Source organism: Amblyomma americanum, chromosome 9 (genome assembly GCF_052857255.1).
Source record: "Amblyomma americanum isolate KBUSLIRL-KWMA chromosome 9, ASM5285725v1, whole genome shotgun sequence".
Taxonomy (NCBI): Eukaryota; Metazoa; Arthropoda; class Arachnida; order Ixodida; family Ixodidae; genus Amblyomma; species Amblyomma americanum.
Genome location: NC_135505.1, coordinates 131,710,006 through 131,736,089, shown reverse-complemented (window position 1 = coordinate 131,736,089; position 26,084 = coordinate 131,710,006). Strand labels below are relative to the sequence as shown.

The following is a 26,084-nucleotide window of genomic DNA, read 5'->3' as shown; positions in this document are numbered from 1 at the left end:
ACAAACAAGGAATTATATAGGAGTAACAAAATATTTTTAGGGAGGAAATCTCTATGTCTGTACAAAATGCCGTTAATCGAGGCGAGCTTACTTGAGATGTAATCGACGTGTCTGTCCCAGGACATATGTTCCGCCAGTAATACGCCAGTAAAGCGCGTTTTCGTCTATTTATAATAAATTTTCTATTTGGAATAACTTTTGATTGCATGCTATGATTTCAAGAACCCTTTTTGCACTTATCTCTAGAACGCATCAGTCCATTTAACTGATTAATCGGTATTGAGGAAAACATCGCGGTGTCCCGCTTATCGATGGCTGTCAGTCGCAAGTGCCATCCTTCTGCTTTGCACTTAGCGCCCATTGATAATTACTGACTCGAGAGATGCACCAATCACGGCTTGAAATCAGAGAATATTCGCGAATCGGGATAACATTGTGGCTGCTGCCCTCGCTCAATTTGTGGAGGCTGATTGCGATAAAAAAGTGGGAGGAAGCTTGAGCGTCGCCTTTAAGAGTAGAACGTGACAGCGTAATCGGGCCCAGATGGCGAGCTGTTATCGGCCCGTTAATTGGTAGCCGATATCGGCGGCAGCCTCTAATCTGGCCGTCGCTATCGGCCGCAGACGAAAGGGATAGCAGCACCCCTCGGCGAGCTCTCCGCGGCGGATGGAAACTTTCCGCCAGACAGACGAGACTGATGTCAAAGTAGTATCGCATCACCAAGTAGCGGCACACTCAATGGGCAGCCTCGCGGCCTGTGTATACCTCTCTCTCTCTCTGTTTGAAAGGGGACGTCGGAGGACGGCTTGCCATCTGATGACGCCGAGCCGAGTAGCTCTGCACTCGGCATTTACCGGCCAGATCAGCTCCGGCGAGTCCAAGAAGCAGCGTTCGCCCGAGGAGCCTCTCGACCACGGCAACAGTACGTGATAGAACGACAGTAATACAATGTTAATGAACCGAAAAATACAAATTTTTCATTTAATGCTCATTAGCCACTGGGGAACATACGATGGCATGGGAAAGTTAACTAGCACGCGCTTTGGCAAATTTGGAATGTTCTGCCCTTCAGCCCATTATTTATGCGCAAACTACGCACAACTTGTTCTTGATGGTTAAGCTGTCGGTGTTGTTTTTTTTGGGTGGGTGTATGTTAGGAAAGTGCATTTCATTATGCTGTTACACTCGCCCGCACATAGGCGCACATTCATGCACACTTTCATTTGGTCATTCGGCGTTCCGGTGAGGTAGTAGACTGCAGGTTTAGCCACACATGGTCGTTTTTCAGGCCACAACTCGGAAACTCTTCGCCCCACCCTGTTTCTAAAAACAGAAATGGGGTGTTCTCTTCCTCCATCATCCGCTTTCGTTAGCAAACGCACGTTTCCGCCGAAGAAACAACGCTAAAGCAAGAAAACAAGCGCACGTGAACAGCTGAAATCTACCTTTGCACACGCCTGCTCCAGAACCCCTTTCCAACCAAAAGTGCCAGCGGAGATTCCCTGTTTGCACGGCAGGCGGCGCTCGCTTTTCCGAAAATGGTCCATTCGACCACCGCGGCCGAGATCGAGCCCGCGTTTTTCGGGCCAGCAGCCGAGCGCCATAACCACTCAGCCACCGCGGCGGGTGTATGTATGTATGTATGTATGTATGTATGTATGTATGTATGTATGTATGTATGTATGTATGTATGTATGTATGTATGTATGTATGTATGTATGTATGTATGTATGTATGTATGTATGTATTTTTGTATGTGTGTGTGTGCGTGCGTGCATGCATGCATGTATGTATGTATGTATGTATGTATGTATGTATGTATGTATGTATGTATGTATGTATGTGTCTGTGTTCGTGTATGTATGTACGTAAGGGTGCGCGCGCTCGTGCGTGTATGTGGTACTTATAAAGTAGACTTCACACGCTTGAAAACAGTTTTACCGACGTTTCGACTAGGTCCCAGTCTTCTCTCCAGCAGAGACGTTAGTAAACGCTTATGTTTTTACGCATGTGTCAGTCTGCTTTATAAGTATATAACTTGTTTATAGTCGCTTCCTCCAAAGTATTATCCTGCCACTGATCAGCAATACAAATTAAAAAAATATATCTGAATGTGTGTATGTTTGTCAAACGAGCCCCTCATTTCCTTTGCCTTACCTTGTATGTATATATATATATATATATATATATATATAGAGAGAGAGAGAGAGAGAGAAGTATACGCTTCGTTTAAGGAATCATTTTTATTTTACTCGACGTTTCGATCGGAGGACCGGTCTTCTTTCTCAAGAGTGATTTGCTTCATTGGTGTCTCTCGTTTATTTATAGGATTTGGACTGGGAGCAGGAGGGAGAAAAGACAATACAGAATAAATAAAAATATTTAAAAAATCCAAAAAGCGGGAGAGGACTTGGAGCTGTACGAGAGGAGGCTTGGGGAGAATGAAATAAAAAGGAGAGAGAGTGCCGGGAACATGTAGGTAGTAGGGAAGCCCAAGAGGGATGCCCAAAGGGCCAACATACCTCGTGACCTGTATCCCCCTCCCCCCTTCATAGCAACAACCACCACCCCCCAAGTACAATGCCCAGGTGCGACCCCTGCTTTGTTAACTGCTGCGTGGTTGCCTGTTGACACGTGTGTCGAACTGAGCTAAGTTGGAAGATACAGCCCATGGATGCTCAGTTGCCTTCCTGGAAGGATGCGTGGTGTTGTTGCTTATCCTGGCTGGAAGGTCAGGGGGCAAAATAATCTTGACCCGCTGCAGCTGGACATTGCACCGGCACCCGCAAAAAAAAAAAAGAAACTGAAGGGGAGCAAGAAGGGTAAGTAGGCGAGGCAGCCAAAGGAATGCCGTCAGTTTGAGCGACCTAAGCTCATAGAATAGCCAGAATTGTGGAATGGTAAAAAAAGTATAATAAAAGGAATAAAAGAGAAGCGGATATGTGGCCTTCCTGGTACCAAAGAATTAGTTGAACGCCATGTGGAAATAACTAGCCGAAACAGATAAGCAAAAGGGGTAGGACCTCAGACGACGCACCAGTGGGGGTGATTTGTCTATTAGGGTTGGAATTTTCGTTGGTCTCTGCCATCCAAAGAGATGATAGGGTGCTGTGGTTTTCGTTCATGCCCTTTTGCACCGTGTTAAAGGGGCCCCGAAACACATCTTACGTGCATTGTTTTGCCTGCCGGTTGCATAGAATGAGTTATAGTGATGCTACTAGCATCGGTCGTAAAGCGTATACTGTGGTTTTTAATATTTTAATTAGCTCGCAAAAACAAATTCGTGGCGCTGACGGTGTCGCCATACAGTGGTGGTTTTTAGTAGCGGATACGACATCACTTAGTGCGAGATTGATGATTCTACAAAGAGTAAATATACTGAAAATTGCCTTAATAACTAGATATACGTGTTATCAAGTTTGTGTTTTATATTACATTAACAAAACCAACTTGTTTGCCCTAGATAAATGCGCTGTAAATCAAGTAAAACAAAAACACGCCACCAGAGGCACTGGCTACATTTTGCATCGAAGGAATTTGCGCCTCTCTGTAAACATCCTACGACTTAGCACTAAACACTTATGGCTGTAGAAGAACGGCAGATTGGGCGAGTTGGAAATGCTCCATAATATTAAAGCAGCTCTAAGCAACAATGACAAAGAAAGAAGGGAACGCACACACAGGCGCTGACACTACTATGGCTACTATACGTATCTGAGAGCGGCTTTGCGGAACCGATCCGATCGAGCCATTGCACTCTATAAGCGTTCGTTTCGGTCCCAAGGAAGGATGCGTTCGTTTCACATTTAGCAGGCAGTGCGCATCGTCAACTTGTGGAGGATCACCGGGCGGTGGCGCCAGATGGCGCCACGTTCCCGTCAACCAGCGCGCGCTAGGAGCGACGGGCGATGGTTGGCGGTAAGCAGTAGCGGTACGCGCTATGCTAAATGTGGCGGATATCTTGCACAGGCTGTCACACTGTCGCAGTAGCTCGCGCTCGAGTTCGGATCCATAAGTAAGGGAACGTCACTGATCAGTGTTCACTTCTGCGCCGTTGACGTGACAGTGAAGCATCGCTGGATCAGCTGGGCGTTCACATGGTTGTTGTAACCATGCAAACGGCACTTCCAGCCTTGGCATGAACGAGTTACAGAGAACAGGCAACCATGGAGTGCAATCTTCCGCCACGTGCTTAGATAGGCTGTTTTGATTGGTCGCACTGAGTGTTGTCATTGGGAGAGTGAAATGGGAATGGGAAAGGGACTGCCAAAGGGAGGATAATTGGGCCAGTTGGTTCATGATTCAAGACTGAAAACGGCGCGAAAAACGGCACAAGATAGAGAAAAGCAACACACACAGCACCGAACTTACAACTGAGTGTATTTCATGCGAAAGCGCAATAAATAACGGAAGTACACATAAAAACTAAAAGAACACCATGAAATAAGATTGATACTATTGCAGGTCAATATCTATAAAGGCTATCTCTTTTCTCGGTAAGCGAAGAGATGGCACGCTCAAGCACTGGTCACCTCTCGCGTGGATGACGAAAGCTTCGTACAGTTCTCGTTTTTGTTGGCTTGCGTACGTGTGCAACACTGCTTTTGTTGAAACGGAGAGTGCATTTGCATGTTGTTACATGCTTGGCGAGTGTGATCCCTCTGCCTACTCTGACATCATTAGCGTGGTCTCCTCATCTGTCATTTAAGCAGCGGCCAGTCTGGCCGACATAAGTGGCACCGCATGATAGAGGAATTTCATGGATCACCTTGCTTTGGCAGTCAACATATTGCGTCACGTGCTTAGTGCTGCGGGATTCTCGCTTTTTCTCTGCCCCGTTTACTTTCATGCACAACCGGCGCAATTTGTTGGGTGCCGAAAACACTACACGCACACCGCCTCGTCCCGCAATCTTTTTCAGCCGATGGCTGACGCCATGGACATACGGTATGGCCGCTGTCTTGACCGAACTTCGCTCAGACTGTTTGGAGTCGGCTGGTCTACGCAGTTCATTCAAAAGATGGCGGGCAATGCTGTTGATGATGGCTTTCGGATAACCAGCAGCACTCAGTCTTGGAGCTTGCGCCTCTACACTTTCGAAAATGCGGTGGTGACAGGACCTGTTGAGGGCATTCCTTAGAACACTCACAGCTATTCCCCGCTTCCCCACTTTGGAGTGCGCCGAAGAATAGGGTAGGAAGCCTTTCTGCGAACGTGGAGCGTACTTCCAACAGAGGTGCCTGTCTTCCAAAATGAGCCTTGTATCGAGGAACTGCAGTTGGTTCTCCTCGCGAACTTCTTTGGTGACTTCAAAGAAGTCACCCAAGATGCTTGTAAACAGGGTATGAAGGTGCTCAACTTTCTTTGAGAAGACGCCCCTTGAATGCCTGAAGATTATCAAGCAGTCGTCAACGAACCGAAAAACCCGCTCGACATTTCTGTCATGAAGGGCCTCGCTCAATCTTCTGTCAGCTCGTGCAAGCAAAAGGTCACTTAGCAAGGGCGCAATACAGGATCCTATGCAGACCCCTTTTCTCTGGACGTACAGCTCTCCCTCAAACTCAATGAAGGTAGAAGGACAGCAGCTCGAGAAAGTTTTCAGTGCTGACGCCGCAGGAATTTTGAAAGCGAATAGCTCCTTCCTCTTCCATGCATTCTCTGACAACATCACACAGGGCGTCGTGTGGCAGTGAGTAATACGTACCTTTCAGGTCAACCGAAAAAGCACCTACTCAGTTCAGAGACTTGCTCTGAGGAAATCTGTGACTTCACAACAGCTTCGAACGAGAAACGGGTCGTTCACATTTAGCATCAATAACGACCGTTGCAAGAATAGTCCGACAGAGTGCTGCCATGTGCCGTGCTCAGAAACTATCACCCTGAAGGGGCACTCAGTTTTGCGGGTTTTTGCGGGAAAGAAAACCCCCAAGCTGAGGCTATCGCTATTCTTAACTGATGCAGCCAGTTTGCACAATCGAAGTGCGTTGCACCGCTTCTCAGCTTCATTGTTGACTTTCTGAATCTTCACGTGTTTCAAACCACGGATTGGATTGGAAAACATTTAATTCGTCAGAAAAGGCAGAATGCAGACGATCCGTGCTAGGTGGCTATCAGTCCACGGCTGACAGCGACCTGGGTAGCCCATTCAATGACCCGGGTTTGAACTCCCAAGTCTGAGCTGACCAACACGGCCTCCCACTGCTCGAGAGTAGGAACCTGTATTAGATATTTCGAGGGCGGCTCCTCTTTACAATTCCACAATAGGTGATCATAAGTGGCTAAATCACCACATAATGTACATGCAGTGTCGCATTCACCAGGGTAGAATTTTGACAACAGGCAAGGCGTCATAAAGGATCGCGTCTGGAGTCGCCTCCAAGTGGTCTCCTGCTCCTTATTAAAGGCTTTGTCTGGAGGAGCGAATATCCTCCTTTCAAGTTTAAAATGATTAGTAATATTGTGAAAAGATGATAGGCCGTCCTTCGAAAAACTCTCAGCAACGACAGCGTCCCCTGCTCGGCTGACGAACCCTCGAGCTGTTTTGTGTGCAGCTTCGTTACCAGGGTTCCCCGAGTGACCCGGGACCCATATCAATTCAATAATTCTGTCGGAAGTTTCCCGCAAAGGTCTCGCGCGCCTTTTGGTTGTAGGTGTCTGAGTCCATTACGGCGAAACCACCCTGCAAGTCAGCAATGGTAAGACGATTGCTTGTCTCCAAGCAGCGGGGCTCCGGCTTGTCCTATCTGACAATTATATATATATATATATATATAGGAGCAAAGGAGGCTAATTAGTTGTTTATATCACTACAACCGCTTAAGATAACTGAAAATAGTCACAAGATAGTGCACTCGCTGCATAAAAGAAATCGTAAATTAGCGTGTGCGGGTCAATGGATTGCGCAGATATGCTACGTTCGTTGTACGAAGGCAGTGGCTGCTCACAAGACACCGATTTTAGTGGAAGGTGAGGCGTGAAATATTGCGTGGTTTTGCGTAACTGAACAAAACTCACTAGTTCATAATTCTCTGGTACAACTCTGTCCTGTTAGAGTGCTGTATGTGCTGAATTTACAAAATAAACGGCAAATTTCTCTTTCAAATGAGCCGCCACTGCACGGCGCACAGTGCAACCAAAAGGAGAAATAAAATCTCAAAATCAATTTGGCGAAAATTTGTTTTTGAGGAAAGCAAATGGCAAAGTAATTGTCTCACATCTAGGTGGACTCCTGAACCACGCCGTAAGGAAAGGGATAATGGAGTGAGTGAGAGAAGAATTGGAGAAGGAAGTGCCGTAGTGGAGGACTGCGGAATAATTTCGACCACCTGTGAATCTTTTTTAAGCGGCTCGCTGCCATTATATTCCCCTTTCTGACTTCACTACACTAGGTAAAGCCGATTTCGCCTTGCGTTGCCGGTTGACCTTCAAGTGAGCCAGACAGAGGTCAAGTGTGGCCATAGGCTTTGCCATATGTCGTACATCATCGTGTCGCATCACTTGACCTTTGACCTTTCGATTCGCCGGCAGAGGGCGGTAGAATAGGCCGCAGCGTTCATTGGGTGACAAACCTCTCGCGATCATAATAATAATTGGTTTTTGGGGAAAGGAAATGGCGCAGTATCTGTCTCATATATCGTTGGACACCTGAACAGCGCTGTAAGGGAAGGGATAAAGGAGGGAGTGAAAGAAGAAAGGAAGAAGAGGTGCCGTAGTGGAGGGCTCCGGAATAATTTCGACCACCTGGGGATCTTTAACGTGCACTGACATCGCACAGCACACGGGCGGCTTAGCGTTTTTCCTCCATAAAAACGCAGCCGCCGCGGTCGGGTTCTAACCCGGGAACCTCTCGCGATCAACTATTAATTTTACTGTCACCAGCCAGGGTGGCAGTGTGGGCGCGCTCCCTATCCAGTGAGCGAAACGCACTCAAGGTTCAAAGTGCCAAGCGGCGTCTGCTTGCCCCACACACCACAGCTTTCGCTTTCTAACCACATTGAGCGGTAGTTATATCGCCGCTAGTTTTTTCAGAGCATCACGTTGAGCTGATGTCTTGAAACAAAGAGTAAAGACACTCCACTTTTTATATTATATATGGAATTTATCACGGTGGTTGGGTATATTTGACATCGTAGTGAACGAAAAATTTCCAATGACAAGAAATAAAATTTCGTGCTACAATATGGTTTATAGAAGATCGATAATATGGGATGGTTGGTACATCTTGACATCCCACCGCGGCGAGCCGAAGTTCCCGTGTTCGAACTCAACCGCGGTGGCCATGTTTCGATGGAGGCGGGACGCAGAGGCGCCCGTGTCCTGTGCTATGTGAGTGCATGTTAAAAATCCCCAGGTGGTCGAGATTATTCCGGAGCCCTTCACTACTGCGGCTTTTAATGGGGGGTGCCCGCATTGTGGATGCACGCTTTCGGACGTGTACCACATTGTGTGGGCATGCCCTTCTAACCCTGCTTACCCCCCTCTCTCCTCACCTACCCGACAGAGTTGGGAGGCTGCCCTATTCGGCTGCTCTACGTTGGAGAGCGTAAAGAGACCTCGTCGCTATAGGGCCCGAACCGTCGCGGAAGCCACAGGGGTCCCAGGCTAGGGACCTTAAGGCTAGTCCCAACTCTCTCCTGCAAATAGCCTTGAATAAATGTTTTCCAGCACCACCCCCACTACGGCACCTATTTCTAGTTTCCTTTTCTCAGTTCCTCTTTTATCACTTCCCGTACGGCGTGGTTCAGGTGTCCGCCGAGATGTGAGACAGGTACTGCGCAATTTCTTTTCCCCAAAAACCAATTTTCATTTTTTTTTTAAGACGAGACGCAGAACGAGACACCGCAGATTTCTGTTTCGTTCTCTGTTCTGTCTTCAAGAAGCGCTGCTACTTCTTTACCGTCAACATGCTTTTTGTCTGCCTAGTTGATTATGCTAAACAATTCCCGCACTCTTAACTACAGCTTACAGACGCCACAATGGCTCATAACATTACGAGGCATGGAGTTCAGGTTGGCATTGAAGGTGGTGATTGGACACGTGTTAACTGTCAATCCAAATTTATCGCCACAGGCAACAACTTTATCGCCTTCGAAGAATGGCTCGATGGTAAGCGAGAGAAGAAGTTGGGCACGGGATGTTCTTGCATTAGCGATAGTCAGGTCAAAAAGAAACCGCGATAAGTGCCGCCGCGAACTGGAGAAGTGCTGAGTTGCCAGGAACTGATAAGAATTTGATCTCAACTAGAATGTTGTTCAACAATGCATGACATGTGTATAATATACAAAGGAAGAAGACAGATGCCTTGACCTTGACACGTCACTCCACCCATAGCGCGGCGAAGTCCCCTTCTTAAGCAAAAAGAAAAAAAGAGGACGGCAGGACGTCGCTTTCCAAAACAGCAATGCATTGTGAAATTGTGAAGCCTTAGAATTCGATCAACCAAACGATCAGGCAGGCTTACGTAAAGGATTTTCGGCCATAAACCGTATTCACATTACCAGTCGCCTGATTGAGAAATGACCAGACTATAACCAACCCCTATGATAGCCTTCGTAAATTACGAGAGATCATATGAGTCAGTGGAAACTTCGGCGTTCATGCAGGCGTTGCGGAATCACTGTGAAGAAAAACCTTATGTCAAAAATACTGGCAGGTATCTATAACGATTGCACAGCTACCATACTTCTTTCTAAAGCCAGCAATAAAATTCCAATACGGAAGGGTGTCAGGCAGGTAGACAAGAGCCCACCAACGCTATTCACTGCCTGTTTACAAGACGCATTCAGAGGCTTGGATTTGGATCTGTTGGGGAGAAGAGTTAATGAAGAATGCTTAAGGAATTACGATTAGCTGATGACACTGCCTTGCTCAGTCGCTCAGGAGATGAACTCCAAAGCATGATCAATGAGTTGCAAAGGCAGAACATAACGGTGCGTCTAAAAGTTAATATGCAGAAAACCAAAGTAATGGTCAGCAGTCGGAGAAGGAACCTGCAGTTTACATTTGTTAGCGAGGTTCTGGAAGTGGTAAATAAATACGCCTACTTGGGGCGAGTAGTGACGTCTGATCCGGATCATGAGAGCGAAAAAACTCGAAGAATGAGATTGAGGTGGAGCGCATTTGGCAAGTTCTCTCAGATCATTAATGGCATTTGCAGTATTTACAGGGTGTTTCACCTAAGATTAGGCACAATTTTTAAATACAGGCTTTTTGAGTTGGACGAGTGCTTTTGCTCCATAGCATTGTCAGCGGTGCCAGTGTAAGGACACAGCTGAAATATGCTTTTTAGGAAGCAGGTAAGCTAAAATTGAGCAGCTAACTTCTTAATTATTACTTTTAGGCTCCTTAATTATTGAGGGGAGTGTAGCCCACCGCAAGTAATATCTAATTCAAAATTTTTGGAATTTCGATAATGCAGTTGCCCTGAGCGCTGTGGCCCAACAAATTTTGGCTATTTCTAAGAGTTACGTGCACTGGAGAGGTTGCTTTGCCTGCAAGCTTCTCGAAAGCGCATGTGGTGTTGGCGTTATGTAGCCAAAATTTGTCGGAGCACAGCGCCAAGGGTAACCGCGTTTCCGAAGTTTTAAAAACTGACATGCATAAAGTAACGGTGGGCTACGCGCCTCTCACTAATTAAGGAGCCTTGCAGTAATAGTTAAAAAGTAAACTATTCAATCCTTTTTAAATAGCCTGCCAGTTAGCACCTCTCAGCTGTATTCTCATGTAGTACACCGCTAAGAATGCTATGCCGAAAGAGCTGCTCTTCAATCTGAAAACTCCAATTTTTTTTAGTTGTGTAAAATTTTAGGTGAAACACCAGATATTGAAGCTCGATGAGGTTGCTGTACTTTAGGCAGAGCTGCGCAGATTGTGACATTCAAGTAATGCTTGCAATACGAAAAAACGAAAGATCTTGACCAGACAGTTTGATTCCGCTTTAGGGGCATGACGCGGTATGGTTAATGGGTTAATGCCCATATGTGCGGAACTGATCTCTCTCTGCATTGCATTCACAGATCGATGGGACCCCTCATACCTGTCCTGGCGCAGTGGCACTGCGTTTACGCGATACACCGCTTCCCTGCGGTGACAGGTGCCCCACCGGTGATTCTTGTGAGAGGCAGGTTGCTTTTGTCAAGCAACCTCTCTCGACCTCGCATTAATTTAACTGCCACCTGCCACGGTCGCTGACGTGGGACAATTCGTTCCGATTGAGATACTATTGCTCTCGCGTTAAAACACGTCATTAGGTTTTATTTTTCATTTTACGCTATTATGAAGCCTTTCTGCTTACGATGTGAAAAATACTGGTTGTTCTATTGTGCTACTAGACGACACTTATTAAGATTATGATAAAGTCGCAAGTATTATGCTCAGATTAAAATGAAACGAAAATTGGATTTGCGACTTGCACTGCACATTAAGGCTGATGTTTATTTTTTCGGATAGAAACGAAAAATTCGCAAGTGGATACCAACTTTTTACCAAGTTGTTTAATAAAACACAACATTCTCTGCGAAAGAAAAAATAACATTTATTTAGTCATTTTTATTTCACATACTACGCTAGGAGAGATCTGATGCTCACAAATAAATACAAAACAGACGCTTTTTTTGGGCTACGTTTTTTATCGAAGCTGTGTAGAAAGAAACCCTCATACAACTCTTTTTAGACGGATTTTCATCCGATGTAAAGCTATTCCCGAAAAAAAAAATTGAAGAATGGAATGAAGCGTGCAAGGGTGTTCACAGGCAGGAACTTCCAAGCGGTGGCCCGTGTCCGCGCTCATGTCTGATTCAAGGCAGCAGCTTGAACTTAATCTGAATCTGGTCGCTAGCTGCGTACCCATCGCGGATGAGATCTTCGAGGTTGATACTTGCTTTCCAGTAAACAACGGCACCATTTGATGTGGTTGGCCTGTGATTACCTGGGTCATTAGGATCTGGATTACATTCCAGCACAAGATCTGCCATTCTTGTCGGATGAATTACGGTCATCCTGACCTTGTGCTTGAATGGCCAATGGACATCGTCGTCCATGTCGCCCTTGTACAGGGTGTACTTCATGAACAGCCGTACAGCAAAGAAGTTTACATTGAACCTGACTCCAGGAGACATGCAGTAGCCGCGTAGGTACACCCTCTCGCTGTCATACTCAGCCCTGCCGTTCTTCAGCGCCTCTTCTTCAAGCGACTTCACTCCTTTTACAAAAAACTCGCAGTGCGTCACTTGTAGTGCACTCTCTCTAAGCACACTGGTCATGTGTTGCAATGTTTTTTGAGCGCTTTCCTTCAATTCAGTCCTGACTTGTTCAATGCTAGCTGCAATCTGCGACAAGTCAGCTCGAGTTCCGCCAAATTTATTGTTAAGTATTTCTTCCATGGTTCGCAAAGAAGTGTTAAGAGTCTCTCTGCAGGCGGCGAAAGATTCTCTCAGTTCAGTGCCGGACGACGTTATTTCCTCGTGGTTCTGTCCTTTCAAAGACGTTAGTTCTTGACGCAGTGTCTCCTTTAGTGTGTTTATGCCATGAGAGATTTCGCTTAATCGATCCCCATGAGTGCTGATATCAACAGCCATTGGCCTCAGATAAGCTGTGATTTCAGCCGCCTGCTTCTCAAAGGCTCCTTTGAAGGAAGCCAACCATGCTTCCTGGTCCACTTGAGACACCGGAACTTGGCTTTCGGATGCGACAGGCGTCGAAGTGTTGCAAGAGGCCGACCGGAGATGCGTGCACACGTCTCTGCAAAGAACGGTGGCCGAGCACTTGGGACAACGGACGGAGTGGTGTTCACATTCGAGCAGGAAATGTTGGGTGATCCCTGAAGCAGCCGTCACATACTGGCAGCCATTGCCTTCATTCCAGCACTTGACCTGCGAGGGGACCAAGGAAATCACTTGGTGACACATAGCGACTATGTGGCGACGGACTTAATTTTCACCTTCTCTACGTATATGAAATAAAATAAATAAAATAATGAGGTGCGGTTATATCTGCTCGTTTGTGGACTTTTTAGAAGGAGGGAATTTATTTCTTCTTCCTGGAAATTATTTTTAGGGATTAATTGGTCCTGGTGAAACATTCTACCAAACGGTCACGTGTTCCATTTTCTGCTTATACTGAGCGCGTTTCGTGGACCTTGCTCGGCATTATGTATGAAAATTGTAAATGACTATATTAAAGTGGGAAAAAGATTGCAATCGGTTCGCGTAATCGTTCGTCAAACGTCTTTAAAAGTAAGGCAGTGCAGCAGTGAATCGACACCGTTGTTAAGAAAGGTGCGTAAATTATCACCGAGCAGCCATCCAACAGGTGCAAGATCACACCCTTTTGCTCGGAGAAATATACGGCGTCGTGCCCCTGACAGCTTTGACCACGCTCAACCAGCGCATTTTAGGACGCATCGAGGCGTTGTAGGCCAGCTTCACAGCGGCTGCTTGAGAGAGCCACGGTTGGTCGGCACACGGAGTTTGAATCCAGCAAGGGCTTTATCTTGTAAAAGAACATCAAAACACTTTCGGCTTTGTACAGAAGGCGAAGGCAGAAACAGGCAGGCGTCGGCTGCACGCGAGTGAATCATAAGGCTTTCCTCCACAGGTTGTGGGGTTGAAACTGCTTTACCCTGCTTAGTCGAGGCTGAGACAGTTTAAAACAGTCGATCCCACCCTATGATAGGGAGCGCTACCGAGCGGACGCCGACTACGGGGGGCCTTGCTTTGATGGGGAAGGAGGGAACGACACTCTGACTGGCACAAAACAGGAATTTATTGCCAGAACAACAATACCGCCAGCTGGCAACAAAATACGCAAAGGAATCGAGGTCATCCGGCACACTAGCAATACCAAAGTTGGGCATGTTGGAAACGTTTGTGATGAAAAATAGCCCAAAAGAAACAAGAAGGACAGAAAGGACTGATGCAGACAAGCGGTCGTCTGTGTCATTCCTTTCCATTCTTGGTGCTCCTCTTGCGCTATTTTTATGACGATCACTAGCAAGGTTACGAGCAAAGGTTTTCCCCCGCTAGGAAAAAAGAGAAGCATAGAGGACAGACGGCTAGCCCTCGCGTTGCTGGCGCAAAGCTGAACCGAAGCAACCCCACGCGACCAGTTCAAGAGCGGAAGGGAAAGTGAGCCGTTTCCCGCCCGCGTGCGGCAAACACGCCGTCTGCGGTGCTCTGACGCCAGCGCCCTCCATTGTTAGTTAAAGGGATCACTATATTTTTTTGTGTGTGTGTGCGAATTGGGGGGAAAGGTAAATTTATTGCTAAGATATTTTAATTCGAAGTTAAAAAAAACTTTCCCGCCGCTAAGATTCAAACTCGGGGCTTTCTGATGACGAAATAGGAGAAAATGACGTAAAGTGGTGCAAGCACCGTCGTCGCTTCGTTGATGTTTGCACCAACGTTACGATGGCTCCGAAAAGAACCGCGGCCTGCACTTCAGCGACCTCAACCTCACAGAGCCTGCGATGCTTTTGACAGCTTAGGCGGTGGTTCTGCCACAAGAAAGTGCGAGCACCCAGGAGTCGGCAGTGTCGCTGTCAATGCCGAGCCACCGTCATCACTCACATGCAGAGACTTGTCCGAGCGAACGTATTTAAATACTGTAACAATAGTCCTCGTAGGGCTGGTTATTCAGCCCAGCGTCTTGGTACGTTCACGAAGCGAACATGCCGAGCGGCTCGTTTTCTAACGGGGAGCGGTTCGTTTTCTAATGCACGTCTTTCTTTTCCGTAGCTGCGAGGCATTGCACGAACTTCTTCTGAGGAGCATATGGATAGGCACTTGGAGCTCCTCTGCTTCTCCGCCCTTTTGAACAGAGGCGTTTTTATAAAACGAAACCACGTGTGTGTGGCAAGCGCATAGCCTCGAAAAACATCGACGTTACACCGAAAAACATACCGAAATTCAGCTGGGCGCTTGTTGCGACACAAATTACAGGTTTTCTTCGACTTCAAACATTCAGGCTGCTTTTTTTTTCGTCTTCGTCATGTGATAAAAATGCATTAGCGGTTTCAAAGCAAAATTTATATACTTCATTACCGTTCAAACGAGTAAGTTTGAAGCACGTTTTGGCAGCCCCGAAGATCGGTGGCGTATTTACTCCTATTTCGTTATCACGCTTGCACTTGAGAGATTGGCCTGTGGCAGAGAAACCTGTAGTGTAGTTCTTGCTCTTTTCTGCCTTGCAAGAGGTTTGTTTTAGGTAAAAGTGGTGATTTTTCGGTTAGCCGCTAGTACTCTATGGATACGAGTCAGCTTCAATTTCTCCCTAGTGTCCCTTTAAAGCAACTATGGAGAGGGAGGACGCATCGCGGAGAAACAAACCAAAGAGGACTGAGCGGGGAGAGTCCCCACAGTGCTTTTTCACATTCTAAACAAGGAACCATTGAACGAAGCCGCTGTGCGAGATAACTGAGTATCCGTATTCGCCTACCTGAATGCGGTGCAAATATGATAAAGTAAGAGAAACTGTAGTAACTAGTTTTTTTCTCTGCCTGGCAATGGAAATCGGTAAAAAGGTAAGTTTTATCTGAAAGGTCGTCAAGGTGTCTATTGCCTGAGTGTAAACAGTCCATAAAGTAAGTTTTAGCTTCGAGAGGTTAACAAACTACGGCCTTCTTGAAGCGCACAGGCATCATACCTGAGATGAGCTTTCTAGGCACGTTCTATAATAGACAGACTGCGGGTGGTGGGCCTGCACCTACAATTTGACGGCCAAGCGACCTACACTGTCAAGCTGCTCCAGAATAATTTGAGCATGTGGCACACTTGGTCAGCCGCATCTCCATCAGGGGACTCGAGGACACCATGTGAATCGTGCAGACGCTGCTACTCAGTCGTCTTACGTTGCACGACCCTTATAAAAGATTGAGTCGAAGCGAGCTGAATCGGCTGAATGTCCTCCAGCGATCAAGACAGCTCTCGGACTGCCCCCGTAGTACACCTCCACACACCTCTTGCTCCAGCTGGGCCTGCGCAACACGGCAGAAGAGCGGGCGGAAGCACCAAGGAGCGGCCAGCTCACGTGTCTTCGAGGCACGAGAATAGGCCGGACCGTTCCGCGCCGTCTAGTCTACCCGAACACGACCACTCCCTTGGAGCAGAGGTACCCCGCCATCCCTCCTCCATTGGCAGCTAAGATCAGAGACGCGTCAGTCCCGAAGAACATGCACCCCGAGCTCCACGCCGGCCGTAGGACAGCCGGAGTCAAGGCACGCATGCGGCATTATGGCTCTGACAAAAACGTCTTATATGCCGAGGCGGCGAAATACCTGACCGGCGCAGACGCTATGGGGCTAAAGGTTAAAGAGTCACTGGCTCAATCCAGATTACAGGATCCGTTTGAGGTATGAGCTCGAGCACGCCGGCCAAGGAGACCGCTATAGCGGAAGCACTCGCTTCCATACACCACACGGCCACACTCGTTGAACACCACGCCATTTCGACATACACAAACATTAGACTCACAGGCTGCCTGCAGCGACTTCGCGAAGGCTACGTTATCTTTGCTGGCCGTGCGCACGCTATCAAAAAATCAGTCCCGACAGATTACACACCGTGCGCATCGTTTGCTCCCCTGGACACGCCTTCCTTCCCGGCAGCGAGCGCCAACGCTCTCGCCCGAGCAACTACTTTCCGGGCGCTCTCGACGGAAGCAGATACCGAGGGCGCCTTTGTGGCTCTGCACACTTGCACTCACATCACAGAATATTACCGCACGCAAAGAACACTGCCACCGCCGCGCAGAACATTGATCAAGGCCGAGGCTGTGGCATGGCGTCAGCTTCAAGCTCACACATAACCTAACCTTAATCACACTTGTTCTTCGTCATCCTCTACGCAGAGAAATGCCCCAGCTGCCAAGAACACCGGCCTACACTGCACCATTCCATTTGGGCCTGCCCAACAGCAGCGGGCCGCGTCCCACCCATAGCCTTCCTCATGGCAAGATGCCTTGTCAAGCGCGGAGCCGACCGACCAGCGTAAGCTCATCGAGCGTGCCGAGAATATAGCCGTGGCAAACGGGGCCACGGATTGAGAGCCCTTCTTGAAACTGCTGACCGGCACGAACTCACAAGACCAGCGACAGCAGCTCTGGCGGGCACGCAGGATCGGGGCGGCACACGGAGCCAAAGGCTGAGGGCTCCACTCAAGAGGACGAGACAGTAGCGCGCCATGCGCGAAGAGAACGAAGAACCTTAAGCGCGAGCCGATCGGAAGGCTGGAGGCGCTTTGCTGGCATGGCAGCCGAAGCTACACTCCGGGGCGCTCTCAAATAAATGTGGCCGCACTGGATCTGGTCCCCTTTGCGCGCCACAAGATTATTGTTTTCTAATGAAAAATTTTCCACCTCCTCCGCCTCCTCAGCCGAAGCCAGAATTTGGTGCTTCATTGATTATCGAAATTTCGGTAGTATATTACGAAAGTTTCACTGTCTTTGGGACTCACTAATGCCCCTCTTCATAGCATTTTACAGTAAGAAAAATTTCCTCTTACCATATAGATAGCCAAATCGACAGCTCAGTGAATCGTGTACTAAACCAAAGAAGATGATCAGGAGTCCGAATTTTTTGCGAGGTGTCGCGGCCTCATATTTCGCTGATACCATTATATCCAGCGTAACATTGCGCTGGCAAAGGCGATCCGCAACAATAGGAACATTTTACAGGGTTGTTTTCGTGGTTTACACCTTTCCACTATTTTCCGATGGACGCGAAAAATGTAGACATCCGGGTAACACTCTGCGAGGCCAACAGCAAAGCGAGAGCGAAATGGGGAAAAAAGCCGTAGCAGCTCCTTATTCTGCATTCTCGCTCACCTCTCTTTTCAGCAGATCATCAGCGGAGACGTCCAGAAGAATGACGTCATCCTCCTCGTAGGCGTTGCAGTCGAACGGGCACTCCAGCGAGCCGTCCTTGGTGCACTGTCCGTAGCAGCACTCGCAGAGAGCGTGCATGCATGGGAGGTATGCGTTGCGCTTGCGAACCAGTCCGCAAGCACTGCATACTAGATTCGCTGGAATAGGCTTGAGGAAAGTCAGGGGCCTCCAGTCGAGCTCCGGGGCGAATCCGACCAGCGTGCGCTGCGGGCTTGAGGGAGCCATCGTTCACTGCGTCCGTTCGCTGCGCCGGTCGTATCAGGAACTGCTCTTCCGCTCCCTTTAGAGCGCTATCTTATATTCTATTTGGCGGTCGTCAAGGCGACAATCGCGACTGCATGGACTGAGTCTCGTCACAAGTGTAGCAGAGCAGCGAAATGCCACGCGTCGAAATATACCGCCGTTCTCTGCAGATCACACGCCGCTGGATGACTTGAAAAAAACTGGCCTTCAAACATTCACAGAAGGTGATAAGTTACAAACTAGGCGGTACAACGGGTGTGCCGGTGTTCCCAGGCAAGTGCGTAAGGAAGGGGGGTAATTTTTTTTTTTGAACGGAAGATAAAAAGTGTCGTTTCTAATACGCATGTTTTGGCGTATTACTGTCTGCGACACTAGTTCCCGGGATCGGTATGTTCAGATGCCTTAGAGAGACCTTTTATAGATGGCTACCATTTCAGTGAGCGCCAGCTTTTTCATGGGGAGTTAAACAACGTCCTCCGTAACCAGTACAGGCTGGCCGATTGCAGCTCCTCTTGAAAATTAAGGCTACCTTGTAGCCATTAAAAATGCGGGCTAATGTAGCGGGTTGGCAAGTAAGACGTGAAAACGAAGGCGAATGCGAACACGGTATATGTCAACGTAACAAAGGAGCAATGGAAGGTATACATTACTGAAGTTTTAGGGGAAACCTCCGTGACCAGTTGACTTCCTGCAACGAGATCGTACATCTCTCGTTGTTATAAAGTACTAAAACATATCAACGCTGTCTTTTGAAGTGCCCGCCGAAGGAAACATGCTATATAATGAATGAAAACAAGTACTTGCCTTAATCGGGCCCGTGCTGTACGCGGGCTGAATAAAATCTGGTTAACATATGAACTTCGTTGCCAGATTTCGAGCGAGCTCTACTCCTTGGGGTACAACTTCCAATTTCGATGTGGATGATATATTCGGTCTGGACGATATAAGGCTTATATCTTCCGCCGCGGGGCAGCCGCTAAGAGAATAGCGTATGCGCCGTGAGGAGCATAGCTAAGTGGTGACGTCACGCGCGGTCCACCGCGGAGCCCGGCCAGGCGACGGGGCGCGCAAAAACCTGCGACTCGGCACAGCTGGTTGCCATGGTTACGGCGCAGGTGCAGAAGTGACTAGAGCGGACCGCATGAAATGCGCTGCTGGCACAAAAACGTAGGGACTGCTAGCGATATCCCCTACCTAGCGGAACCTAGGCATTCTTCAGCAGCCGTGGGGAAAGAAGGTGGTGCCTCGCGGGTTAAGCTCGGTTTCTATCACGCTCCCATTTGGCCTTGATTCATGCGGTTTGTCTGCAAAATATACGCAGCCGGGGTATCCGGGTTAGAACCCGACCGCGGCGGGCACGTTGCGAAGGAGGCGAAACGCGAAAGGCGCCCGTGTTTTGTGCGATGTCAGTGCACGTTAAAGATCCTTAGGTGGTCTAATGGTCTAAATTATTCCGGAGCTATGCACTACGGCACCTCTTTCATCCTTTCTTCTTTCACTTCCTCCTTTATCCCTTCCTTAAGACGCGGTTCGGGTGTCCACCAAGATACGTGAGGTAGTTACCGTGCTATTTCCTTTTCTGAAAAAAACAAATTTCGTTTTCCAAAATATGGGCCTACAGTTTTTGAAAGAAAAGCTTTATTAACAATAAGCCCGGACACAATTGGTATTTCCTAGCGTAAGCTGTGTTAGTTTTGTATGAGCCATATAGGATGTAGTATGGCAGCCGTAATGCATTGCGAGGTGTTAGCTTAACGGTATTCAGGTCGAGTTGTCGACGGAGTGTCGCCAAGCCATTCCTCTTTCAATCCCACCTTCTTGCCTACCCTAACCTCCCCCCCCCCCCTTCCCAGCGATGGTCTGTCGTTCCTTCCCTCCCTCTTCTCCTCGCGACGCCAGCTGTGACTGCGTTAAGAATTATGCCGAGAAACGAGACAGTTACTGAGCCATTTCCTTTCCTCAAAAGATGCAGCTGCGTAGTTCAGTAGCGCGTTGATGAGGTGCGGAGGAATCCTCGACGGATGTGCGCGAGAAGGGTGCGCCGTGGCATGCTCGTAGAATTACCATGCCAGTGGAAGTGCATGTTCTCTAATCCGACCGGAATGTCGAAAGCGTGCTGACGTCCGAGCTGAACGTGCAAGACCGCATCGATAGCCGTGGTGGTGGCTGAAGAAACGGTTTCAAAGCCCAGTAGCTAAACGAGTTCGAAAGAGAGAGGGTGGTAATCCAAGGGCCTAAACTTCGTCGAAACCAACAGGCCAAAACCAAGCAGCTAAGAGTAGTCGAATAGAGAGGCGAAGCTAAGTAGCTGTTCTTGTGCCAGGTTAATTGGCTAGTGTTATGACCAGGGATGCCCTCCAGCCTAAATTGATTAAGGCGCGGAATCCCTCGACCGGGGCGACCACGGAGGCGGCGGTGACACCCGTGCCGACAGCGGCGGCGTCAAGTGGGCGAGTCTGCGTTCAGGTCGCTGGTCGCAGGGTGCGGTTGAAAGGTCACGTTTGGGATGGTAATTGGCCTCGTGAGAGGCCCCGTGTTTCGGACAACAGACGGTGGGTGAAGTACAAGGACTTTCATTCACCTGCTGGGAATCTGCGTGCCATTCCTTTCGCACGGAGGCCCCGACCGGACCGCAGTGGTGATGTCGACGCTACAGTGTTCGAGGATTACCCTTTGCATCGACCGAGCTATGAGATAGTATCAGCACTGGCCCCTGCCGTGGGCGGTACCACCAGTGTCTACTGGACATCGTTCTCCGAACTTCATACTGCAGTCACAGATCTGGGGAATACGAAGAGTATTTAACGGGCTGCTGGTTTGTTGTCGAAAGACTCCCTTCCGCTAAGAGCTCCCTTTAACTGAGAGTCATTCTCAGTTGGTCTTACTTGTACATTATGTAAAGAGTTGTATAATGTTTTTCGGTGTCAATCTAGTAACTCTGTCTCCCATCTTCCTCGTCCCTTCTCCGGCCCGACCACGATACCTGGATTCCAGCGGTGGGATAAAAGCTGAGCCACAACAGTGGGAACACTGTCACTAGGCGCGCGCTTTCAACCTTTCCTTTAGCGATCGATCGTTGCCATAGTCCGCAAAAAACCCTGACGCCTCCTGAGGAAGAGACACTGACCGAAGAATATGTTTTCGCCATCACGGGCGGCTACATGCAGGAGCTCCGTTTCATACGCCGACAGCGAGCGTCCGACAAACCTGAAATATGTGGACAAAATGGCAAGCCAGCTATCAACACGGTACAGCATGCTTTTCGATTAGCCTGCGATAAGTTTACAGCGAAAGGCACACTTTCACAAAGCTTGTCCCCCAGATGTACCAGGAAAAAAACTGCAGCTGGCCTCCTTACCACAGGTCGTACCAAGCGTACTAGGGATATGATTATTACAAAGAAAAAGAAAAGAAAACAAAAATGGCGCCCGCAGCTAAAGCAGTAGCATTTCCGTTTCGTGCGTGGCACGGCTGTTAAGGAGTGGGTTAATTTCACACTGCTGTTCGGTGTCTTGAGCAGTTCACTTTGCTGTGGTCTAGTGTTAGAGCAATGAAGTAAAATATCTTGAGCAACGCAACACGTTACACATTTCGCGCTGAAAAATTATTACACCACTGCTTTTATTCGAATTAAGACGTTATTTGTTTGCACGACTGGCAAACTGGAAAAAACGATTTGGTTTGGTTTATTGGGGTTTAACGTCCCAAAGCGACTCAGGCTATGAGAGACGCCGTAGTGAAGGGCTCCGGGAATTTATGCCACCTGGCGTTCTTTACCGTGCACTGACATCGCACAGCGCACGGGCATCTAGAATTTCGCCTCCATCGAAATTCAACCGCCGCGGCCCGGATCGAACCCGAAACTGGAAAAAACGGTGGGGTGTTGCAAATGGGTTGCAAGCCCCAAGGGTAGCGTTGGCATGGCGGCCTGGGGCACAGCTGGAAACATCCGAAGGTCCTGGCAAAGGATGAGTCGACTGGCAACAGAACAATTTGGTTATTCTGGCATCGCAAAAGAGCAGACGGTCAGGGCGACCACGTTACTCGAAGGAAGAAATCGAAGTCTCTCTTTGGCGTCCGGGGCAGCTGCTTTTATGGACCTCCTGCATGTTTGTAAACAAAGAGGTGGCGCTGCAGTCGCTAGCGAGCTCGTGGTAGGCAAAAGGTCGGGGAGTGGCGTCGCGGATAGGTGTTGTGCGCGGGTTTTCAAGGCTTGTAGGCGCGTTTCCTGTTTCTGCGAATCAAAGCAATGGTCGATGCTTCCAACTTAGTAATTTGTCGAAGTACACAGGCTTGCGTTGTCCTCGTGCGGCCTATAAAGAGAAATAGTTTGCCACTGTGTATTGTATATATGGTTAGTCGTAAACATGTAGAAAGCGTTCCTGCCGTTTATTTATGCGCTAGGCATTGAATAAAACAAGTTTAGACACTCTGCACTAGCTGGAATGATTTTACTTCGGGACAGTAGTGAGGGGAAGTGCTGGCGTTGTTTCGTCGGAGCAGACATGCTCTCGTCGTCTGCTGACATACGTACGTGTCGCGCTGCGCGAAAAGTGGGAACAGCGTCATGTCCCCGATCTCCTGTCTCGCTTAGCGCTGTTTTTAGCCGCATGACCACACACCAGCCAGGCCGACTTGTCCTCTTGTTAAGCTGGTCGATTTGATGAAAATTTTTGATTTCTAGAATTATTTTCTTTCCTAGCCCTGAAGTCTAGTTTCGTGACGAAAAATTATAGCAAAATATTGAGTACAAATTTATAAATTACGCTTTTTAGAAGTGTGGTCGTCAAAAATTGTGAGGTAATTTCTTTGATTTCAGTGCCGCATTTCTTTGACAAAAGCGAAAGCGAAGATGCCATAAACGAGGGAATAAACTTAAGGTTCGTTTTCTGACCTCTCACATTTTCTGCGACTGGATCACTCACCTTCGTAATTCGCATGAAAATCAAATGATTCCATTTGTCGCAAACTATTCCTGAGACGTTGAGGAGCGTAATAAATCTCTCGATTTTTTCCCTACACGTGCAGTACTGTGTTAGTTATTTCTGGTAAGAAACGTTTTCATGTAACTATGCATGCATAAGTACTGATTATATAGAAAAAGAACTAATCGCGTCATCGTACAGAACAGGGCTTTATGTACATGTTGGCATAAAAAAACTGCCCACTATCTACTCAATTATTTGAGACCTTGGGGGGACTTGACGACGGTGTTAATTATAATTACCCAGAACTGCACTAGGTATAGCTATAAATAAAGTAAATTACTGAAACTAGTGTTGGAATTTCATATTTGCACCAAGTTTAGTTACATATCGCATGCATGAATAACGAAACCCTTTTCATTGCGGCATCCCCTCTCAATCTCGCCACGTGTCTGTTAGTAGCACGCCTGCGGCTGCTTCTTTCCAAACAAGCTTCTCGATCATGTACTACCTCATGAAACATGACGCATGCATGATGCAACGAAAAAGCATATGGCGTTTAGCACACTTAAGGTACGCTATTCTAAGCACACCAACGCGACCGCGCAAGATTGACACAACTTACCAGACTTCTTTCTACTCGAATGAAATAATTACGTTGTCATATCAAGAAACAGTTTCAAGTAAATATTAAATGTCACAAAACGCGCCATTTAAACATGGTGTGCTATTAACAAAAAAACGTATTCCTTGGGGGCGAGTGAACCTGTCGGCGCTCCGTGCACTCCGGCTCAAGGTGATAAGTACGTGTGCAGCTACATATGTCTTTTTTTTTCCTTGAGCAATTATCAGCCTACTATCCTGAAGTTCAGGTTAATGAACGCAGTAACTTGCATGCTATTAAGTGCATTGAGTGGCAGTGCCTATCGACTCCCAGACTTCGCGCTTTACTACCGTGGCCCAATGCCTGTTAGCCAGTTTCCGAATGCGGCATTTATGCGCGAGAAACCTATCGAGACTAATTTAATATTTTTTATGCTACTACGCGGATCCAGCAGTGACGCAGCTGGTCAATATATGCTGCTTCTGCAGTGCACAGGCTTGAAGCAGCCACCGGTAACTGCGGCAACTGCGGTAGGCACGGGCAAGCGGAACCTGTTTTGCCTACCATGCGAAAGTCGCTGCTAACATCAGCGCCACCGCATCTTCGTGACGTCGCGGGGTGAAGGAGGTCCATACCCACGGAGTCGAGGGCAAGAAGGAACGGCTCGGGATGAGGCGCCCGATACGGCGACGCTCGGACATGTTCAGACCTGACGTGCGCGTCCGCCGGGCCGGCGCCGGTCAGACCTCCTCGCCTCCCAGTTGGGGAGCTCCTCTCCCCGGCTGCCGCGCTTTGACAAGCGTGGGCACCAACATGCACACACACACGCACACACGACGACACGTGGCATTGAAACCTGCCTGGACGCGCTACGGCAGCACTGAACGGGCCCAAAATGACCGCCACTTTGAACGAAGCCCCGGCGTCCGTTGCATCCGCGCCGGCTATACCGCGCGTCGTAGGCGAAACCTAACAGGGGTGTCTCATTGCATCACGGCTACTGCCTGGCATACGGTTGAATACAATCCGGCTCATTGGCCGTACTCTATGCGAAGTCGGAGCACTTAAATTATTTATGTCGCTTATTAAGCGTCCATGCAGTCGAGTGGCAAAGGCCAATCACGATGCCTGTAGCTCTGCGCGTACAAGAGGCCCACCCGCAGCGCCACTATGTTCGGGCTGAATGCTGAAGCGCTTCTGCTGCTCAACGTGCGTCGAAGCAAGATAGCGTGTTCCTAGACATTTTTATAGCTTGTAGCGTACGATATAAAAACGCGATATACCAACAGAGAAAGGAAGATATGTTTACAATAACTTGTAAAGGCGTTATTGAAAGATTTCAGCGAATAAAGTTGCTTTCTGTAGTCTTTTTCACTTTCCCAAAAAAGGCACGTTAGGTTGAATTTGTGGTAAAAAGTGTAACGACACTCTAGTTTTTGTGTTGTATACACGATTTAGCACGCAGTTTGGGCAATATCGGCTCCGCAATGCAGAGAAAATATTATACTGGAAGAAAAAAATTCCTGCCAGAACATGGTTTTTCATTCCATTGTTGTTTCGAGTAAAACATGAGTGCTCTTTTAACTAAACTCCAGGTAAAAGACGCCGCAGTCACTGAAGACATTAGAAGGCACGAGGTCTACGTTGGCACAGAAGGTGAAGACCGGATCCGTGCAAGGCAGTTCTCCGAAGGCGACGAAGACGAGGAACTTTTGCTTAAGCTTCATCGCCTTCGAAAAATGACTCGCTTGGGAGAGAGAGAAGAAATGGGACACGAAGCTCTTCTTGCATCAGAGAAAGTCAGAGGTCAAATATAAACCACGAAAAGCGCCGCGTATAGGAACAGTGCCCTTATAAAGCGAGAAGAAAAAGTACAACTGGACTTCGCGGTCGAAGGTCGCCATGAGTCGCGAAATAGCGTGGAGTGAAGAGTGGTTCATATGCAAGCGAATTGACGAACAGCGGCGCGGCGCTGCGAAGCGGTTCGCGATAAAGTCACTGGAACGGGAAAAGTACCGCAACCATTGCCGGAGCCGCCAACCCGCCGCCATATTTGGTCCAGCGCCGCTGAAGCGACGGCCGCGTGCTGTGCATTTTCGACAGAATAAACTAGGTTTTGAGAATTGTGCGTGCTGTTTCAGTAATGAATGAACCATACCGTTGTTCACTTGCTAATTAGGCGATAAAAGGCTGTAATTATTAAGGCGGAAGCCCTTCTAGGCCCATGGAACGAAGAGCTGTCCGCCGCTGTGTGACAGGATGTGTCACTCGTACATTAGAAGGCACGTATGGAGACTTTTGACCTTGGCCGATATTGGCCCAAAACCGATGTCCAACCGAATTTCACTACCGCGGACACCATGGTGACCTCCAAATTTGGCCCGAGCCACTCCCAAATTTGGCGCACCCGGCACCGAAATTTCACTTCCGCCGAT

At 48.2% G+C, this 26,084-nt stretch overlaps 1 protein-coding gene across 2 annotated transcripts in view; it reads right to left on the bottom strand.

The window, feature by feature from the left end:
• LOC144104382 (TNF receptor-associated factor 6-like) overlaps nucleotides 1-26,084 on the bottom strand; it is a 375,592-nt gene that overhangs the window by 12,292 nt on the left and 337,216 nt on the right. The window contains exon 1 of one of the 2 annotated variants that reach the window (XM_077637346.1): nucleotides 17,818-19,939. The exons of the other annotated variant lie outside the window; for it this stretch is intronic. Within the exon in view, the coding sequence (XP_077493472.1) occupies nucleotides 17,818-18,102 (285 nt within the window). The 5' untranslated portion in view covers nucleotides 18,103-19,939. Of the gene's footprint in view, nucleotides 1-17,817; nucleotides 19,940-26,084 lie in introns of those variants that run through there. 2 annotated transcript variants of the gene reach the window in all.